Consider the following 6,550-nt stretch of genomic DNA (forward strand, 5'->3'; position numbering starts at 1 on the left):
ATCAGAATAAAGCATATTCATTTCAAACTTATCTTTCTTGCATTAGATATCCAAGTTTGTCCTTGCCTTGAAAGTAGCATTACATGCTACATCTAGCAATAATTCCTGAGGTTAAAACTCAAACTAGCATTGATTTTCAACCCTGTTTCTTTCAACCCTGTTACTATAATTAGAGTAACAGGAGTAATTATTCATTGGAAAATATACATTTGATGCCTAGCTGGGCAAAGCACTTTTTTTGATGGTTTATTATCTGTTTTTCCTAAATACATAAAAAATAAAAAATAAATAAAAGGTTCATTTTTCAAAAATGTTGATGTCTAAATTGTCCTCCAATTCTGGAATGACCCATAAAATGCCTTGCTTTGGGTTTTACTTGCTTAAGGTTTTGTTTCTTGAGTTTCTCTGGATAATGAAGACCTTGCTCCATGTAAAGTAGCTTTATATGAAACTAAGGGAAATTGTTAGTAGGAACTGGGCTGAATGAGTCTTGAGATTATCCTGAGAAACAGGAGATTAATTGTTGCATGATGTGCCAATTACTACATTTAAGGTGTTTTGAACAGCACAAACTTGATCCCAGTAACCTTGTATTATACCTGGCTTCTGTCAAATATTACAAAAACTCTTAACACATTAAAAACTGAACTATTTATTGATAGACATTGAATGTTTTGGGTGACTAAACCGTTAAAATGCTGCTACAGTGTAGATGGTAACTATTCTCATTGGCTTGTGGCGGATATTACAACACTTAAAAAAACATTAAAACTGAATCAATACCTTGCTAGTTATGAAATGTTATTTTGAGCTTTTTTTGAGTAATCTATGAACTTGCTGCTATTTTTGTAGATGGTAACTGGTCTCCTTTTTATCAGGAAAGCCTGTGGCGACATGGAGTGGTGCATGACCCAGCAAAGAGAAAAGGTAATGCATCTTTTTAATTTATTTTTTATAGTAAATGTTACTTTTCTCCGCTCCATGTTGTCCTTGTATTATAATTATTGGTGTGTTTCCCTTGCAGAGACTGCTTCCGAAGAAGACCCAGCCCTGGCATGTTTCAAAGCGTCTCAAAAAGGCAGAAGGAGAAACCACCAGGCTCACTGCACAAGGCAAACGGTTTATTTGGTTTTTGGTTTGTCTTTTTGACAAACCAAAAACCAACAAACTCTGAGGCTTCATTATATAAATATCTGGTTGCGCGTGTTCACATTATGATTTTCTGTGTATAGTTTTTTTTCTGGAAATATGAAAATAAAGCCTCCTTAACACAGCAATATCCTAGTAAACTGCCTCTTGCTCATTAACAGACAATTCCCACTTGCCCAGTTAAAAAGCACGCTGTAGAGCCATTAATCCTTCGAAGGAAATGTTTATTAAACAAACGGTATACACATTCACACACATGTATAAAACTCCAGCTGATGGGACAGCTGGTTGTCATGGTGATGAGGCCTAAGGGCAGTCGAGATCCCCCCCCCCCCCCCAGGGTGCGGCAGGTTTTCTAATAAGGCCCGAGGCTTATTCAGCTGGATGGTGCTGCAGAGCATCATGATTACAAGTCATTATCCTAGATGGTGGAGGATCATGGCTAATTTTACTTTAATATGTCTACCATGCATCCACCTGAATACAGCGACTGCCTGGTGAGGTGAACACAGAGCCTGCAGTACCATGTCCCCCCTGCAGGAGTGATAACAACATGACCATATGAGCACAGCAGTGTGTGAGAGTCTGTCAGGTGACATGGCACGCTCCGGATCAGTTCCCACCTGGTCCTGCTGGGTCTACTACAGTTCTGGATGCTTTTGGTCCTGGATTAAGCCCGGTATGGAGGGATGTACAGTAGTGTGTACCAGTTCACTTTGGCCAAGGTCGTTCCCAATATAGAAACATTCTGTGTGGTGTGGTTTTGGCCGCGACTACACCAGGCTGCCGGGCCAGGAGACCACAGTGAGCGCCACGCGGCTGCGCTGCTCCTTCAGCATGGGCACCAGCGCCGAGTGGCTCATCCCTGCTGTGGACAGGCCGTTCACTGCCACGATCATGTCTCCACACCTAGAGAGACAGGTCAGTGGGGATTATAAACAGGACCTGACAGCGAGGAGGGAGGTGCCTTTCAAACAGCTCTGTTACAGAACATCATGTGAAGACATTTGAAAAGACAGGAAGCTTGAAATTACAGTTAAATGGGCCTTATTCTGCACATTGTCCGGTTCATATCAGTATGTAGTGTCTCTACTTTAAAGAGTCCTCTCCTGCTGATGTTCAGGTGTATATCAGTATGTAGTGTCTCTACTTTAAAGAGTCCTCTCCTGCTGATGTTCAGGTGTATATCAGTATGTAGTGTCTCTACTGGGACATGTCTCCATGCTTTAATGTTCAAAAAGCTCTTTATTTTTCTCATACTGCCTGTGCTGCAGCACCTCTTTTCACCCTCTGTCTGAAACCAGAGCCCAGTCTGCTCTGATTGATTAGCTGGCCGGCTCTGTTGTGATTGGTCAACCGCTTAAAGATGTCCCGCCCCTTAGCCTATCATGTACAATATGTTGGAGCGCTAGCCAATAGAAGAGAAAGTGTTACTTAGTGATGACATGTGCGTTGTTCTTCGTGGTTTATCATAACGCCACTCTTACAGGATTGATCACCAACTGAAGGTCACGGTTTATCTACCTACTCATGCTAACAGAAGCCACAGACAGTCACATGATGAACTGATCACTCACTTAAGGCGGCCGTCGTAGTACGCAGGTGTGCCGAGGACGATGGTCTTGATGAAGAACGCCTGGTTGCCGTGGGTTTCCTCGTATCCCCCCACAATGCTGAAGCCCCAGCTGCCCGGGTGGCTCCTCCGCAGGACGATCTCATGACTGCTGTGCAGGAGGCTGCAGGGAGAGAGTAGGCAAAGACGATGATTCATCTCCTAAAACTTCTACTTACAAATACTTTCATTACTCATTACTTTGCCTTTCATCTCGATTAATCGTCAGGTCTATAAGGTGACAGAAAATAGTCAATAATGTGTTTAAATGTTACGTTTTGTCAGTCTGAAACCGAAACATATATTTAGTTTATAATGATATATATCAAAGAGAATCAGGAAATCACCATACTTGGGAAGATTTTTTCAAATTTCTCGTTCATTTTGATTTCTGTTAGGCAATGAAACCTTGCAACTAACTGTAAATGTCAAACTACAAAACATTTAAATAACCAATCAGACTGAAAAAGACAAACCCTGAATGTTGACCTGAACAGACAGTAATTAATGCACTGATATATTGATTTGTTTTAATCAAGCGACAATTTATCTTGACATATATTTCAGATGATATCGTCCCAGGTGTTCAGATGTGCCCACCTGGGTAGTCCGAGCCACATGACCCACGATGGAGACCAGTTAGCATCGAAGTCGCTGTCGTGTGTGTGAGGCAGCAGCTCGTCGCGGTCCTGCTCCTCCACCACCATGCTGACCTCCAGCACCCGCAGCTGGACGGAGGGCGAGGCGGCGCTCGCCTTCAGGGTGCCCACCGCCTCGCTGTGGCTCAGGTACGTCAAGTCCTGCCCGTTGATGCTCAGCAGCACGTCACCTGGAGGAGGAGGAAGAAGACGCTGTAGTTTGAGTCAGCATTCACAACACACTGTATGGAGGAGATACTCCATATGGAAAGACTCGGAATGAAACAATCAGGACTTGAAAATAAACTGTTTAAATGGACTACCGATAAGACCCTTCATTAAGCTACTATTGATCCGAACCCTGACATGGTCTATGTAATGTATATCCTTTTTGACCTCTCTGACACTTTGTTTGTATTGTAGTTCATGAAAATAATAAAATCTATGTTTAAAAAACTATACTGTACGTTCTGCCCCATATTTTTATTGGCATATTGGCCCCCCTCACATAACTAACATACAGCATTCCCACCGCAATTTCCTCAGGACTTGCATATTCTAGTTTCTGATGTTCTTGATCTGAATTGTTCCTGTTCTTGTCGTTTCTAAAGGGGGTCGCTCACCTCGTTTGATTCGCCCGTCCCTCGCCAGGCAGCCATGTGGTTGGACGCTGGTCACAAAGATGGGCAGCTCCCCGCTCTTACTGCCCCGCCCTCCAGCCACCGTCATACCCAGAGACTCCAGGGGCTCCTTCTTCACCGTGATGTGTTTCTCCTTACAGGTCACACACTGGGAGAGGTCCTGGGGACACACAGGTACAGCTTTCACTCATGTCCAAACAAAAATCAACCATATTTATCTAAAAGAACTGCTTAAAATCACTGCACGCTTACGCACGCTTACGCACGCTTACGCACGCTTACGCACGCTTACGCACGCTTACACACACACACACACACACGNNNGCTTACTCTGTGGGTGGTGGAGCGGGAGAGGGTGGTGGGCACAGGGCTCGGGGTGCAGCTGTGGTTAGGCAGGAAGTGATCAAGGCAGTAGAGGTCTCGGGTGGAGCTGGATTTAGGCGGTGAAGGAGAAGCCGGTTTGGCGGGTCGGCAAATGGTGAGGTGGACTCGCTCTCCGCTGGCCTGGGGAGACACAGTTTTATGGACTCTATACACCTCTGTTGTGCAATATTACTTATGTGCAGTATATATATACCACTTTGTAATTATTATTTGTAGTGTTTTGTGATTTTTTACATTTATAACATTACACAAACACAACCAAACATTCCCCAACATTAGACATAATGGCAGATTACAAAATAATGCAAAAAGTTTAAAAAAGTGTGCAGTTAAATATAATTACATTTGCAAATGAACTAATTCAACAAACATACAATAAAAGCACATCCACAAACAGAGCAGAGTACAGCTTACAATTCTCCAAATAGATTAACCATATTCAACATTTCCTCACAGTGGCTCTTTACTTTTGCTGTAACAATGTAAATGTCCCCTCTCTGGGACGTCTAAAGGTGTTCTGATTCTTTGTTCTTCCTGTTCTTAGTTACTTAAAGAAAGAGCAAAAGAAGCACCTGTATGATCTGTGCCGCCTGCTCCGGGGTGCCGTGCCGGAGGTCCTGCTCGTTGACCGCCAGCACCCGGTCGTTGCTCCTCAGCCGGCCGTCCTTCGCCGCCAGGCCTCCGTCCAGCAGGTCCAGCACAAACACTCCGGATTCATCCGTCCGCCGCACCAGCTTGATGCCCAGCTGCTCCGCGGAGTCCCTCTTGTTCAGGGTGATCCTCAGGGTGGCCGGGCTGGAGGGGGCGCCCTCAGGGGTGGAGCAGGGGGCGTGGGGAACAGCGGGGGTGGAGGAGGAGGAGGAGGAGGGAGGCGCCCTGGAGGAACAGCGCCGCTCCCTCAGCACCGTCAGCTGCAAGGTGCTGCAGGGCCGCGCCAGGGTGGAGCGGGCGAAACTGTGGGGGACGTTACTGATGTCCACATTGTTCACCTTGAGAGAAAACAGGTCAGAGGAAAGGATGGGCATTTCATCTTTAAACATGCATTCATTTGTTGGTTGATATGAGCATTCACATTTGAAGTCTTCTGTTTCTGGCTATCTGACAAATAACTCCAATATTCACTCGCAGATAAGCTTGGGTTTGCTCAATCTACTGAGACAATGGTTGTCTTTTAAGCTGCTAAATGTGCTCAAATGCTCCTTACAATCGAGGTACTGCCAAACTGGTTAACCATTTTCATCCTATTTCTCACAACGTACATATAAGTAGTCGTAACATGCATTATTCATATACAAATGTTGATTATGGCAGCCTTAATAGGTAGAACAATAGAAAAAAAGGTTATTTAGTGGAAGGATATTTGGCTAAATATAGAAAACATCCCAATAAATAATTCAGAAAATTACTTATCAAATGTACAAAGCTATAAACTGATTGTACTGTCTGCCATAACAGCTAAAGTTAACATGAGTGAAAACAAGCACTGATAGTTAAAGTGGAGCTTCTTGTGTGTTTGGTTTTACCTGCAGGATCTGATCCCCGGCCAGCAGCCTCCCGTCCCGTGCGATGACTCCGTCTCTGTACACTTCCTGGATCACGACGTTGATGAGCGGCGTCTCGTTCCCCCCCACCACGCTGATGCCCAGCTCCACGTACGGGTTCGCCCGGTGGACCTCGATGGAAGTTATCTCTCCTTCAGGAAGCGAAGGCAACTTCACACAGCCTACATGGACAAAAACATCACATTACAAAGCTGAATCTCCAAATTCATCCTTATGTAGCCTGGATGTGATTATCCTGTCCTATTATTCAGCCCTGCAGAGGTGGAAGAAGAACTCATGATCATGTCTCTTCTACATCACCATGTGTCCCCTCTTCTTCATGTCTCTTCTACATCAACATGTGTCCCCTCTTCTTCATGTCTCTTCTACATCAACATGTGTCCCTCTTGTGTCCCCTCTCTTCATGTCTCTTCTACATCAACATGTGTCCCCTCTTCTTCATGTCTCTTCTACATCAACATGTGTCCCCTCTTCTTCATGTCTCTTCTACATCAACATGTGTCCCCTCTTCTTCATGTCTCCCCTCTTCTTCATGTCTCTTCTACATCAACATGTGTCCCCTCT

At 44.6% G+C, this 6,550-nt stretch overlaps 1 protein-coding gene across 1 annotated transcript in view; it reads right to left on the minus strand.

Annotated features, from left to right (window-relative positions):
* Positions 1-1,290: 1,290 nt before the first annotated feature.
* LOC104941629 (ligand of Numb protein X 2-like) overlaps positions 1,291-6,550 on the minus strand; it is a 6,436-nt gene continuing 1,176 nt past the window's right edge. Inside the window, exons 2-8 of the mRNA XM_010766762.1 lie at positions 5,948-6,147; positions 4,997-5,413; positions 4,371-4,544; positions 4,023-4,200; positions 3,362-3,590; positions 2,727-2,885; positions 1,291-2,058 (exon numbers count right to left, since the gene is read on the minus strand). Of these exons, the coding sequence (XP_010765064.1) occupies positions 1,923-2,058; positions 2,727-2,885; positions 3,362-3,590; positions 4,023-4,200; positions 4,371-4,544; positions 4,997-5,413; positions 5,948-6,147 (1,493 nt within the window). The 3' untranslated portion in view covers positions 1,291-1,922. The remainder of the gene's footprint in view (positions 2,059-2,726; positions 2,886-3,361; positions 3,591-4,022; positions 4,201-4,370; positions 4,545-4,996; positions 5,414-5,947; positions 6,148-6,550) is intronic.

This window comes from Notothenia coriiceps, unplaced genomic scaffold (genome assembly GCF_000735185.1).
Source record: "Notothenia coriiceps isolate Sejong01 unplaced genomic scaffold, NC01 NC01_scaffold00003545, whole genome shotgun sequence".
NCBI lineage: Eukaryota > Metazoa > Chordata > Actinopteri > Perciformes > Nototheniidae > Notothenia > Notothenia coriiceps.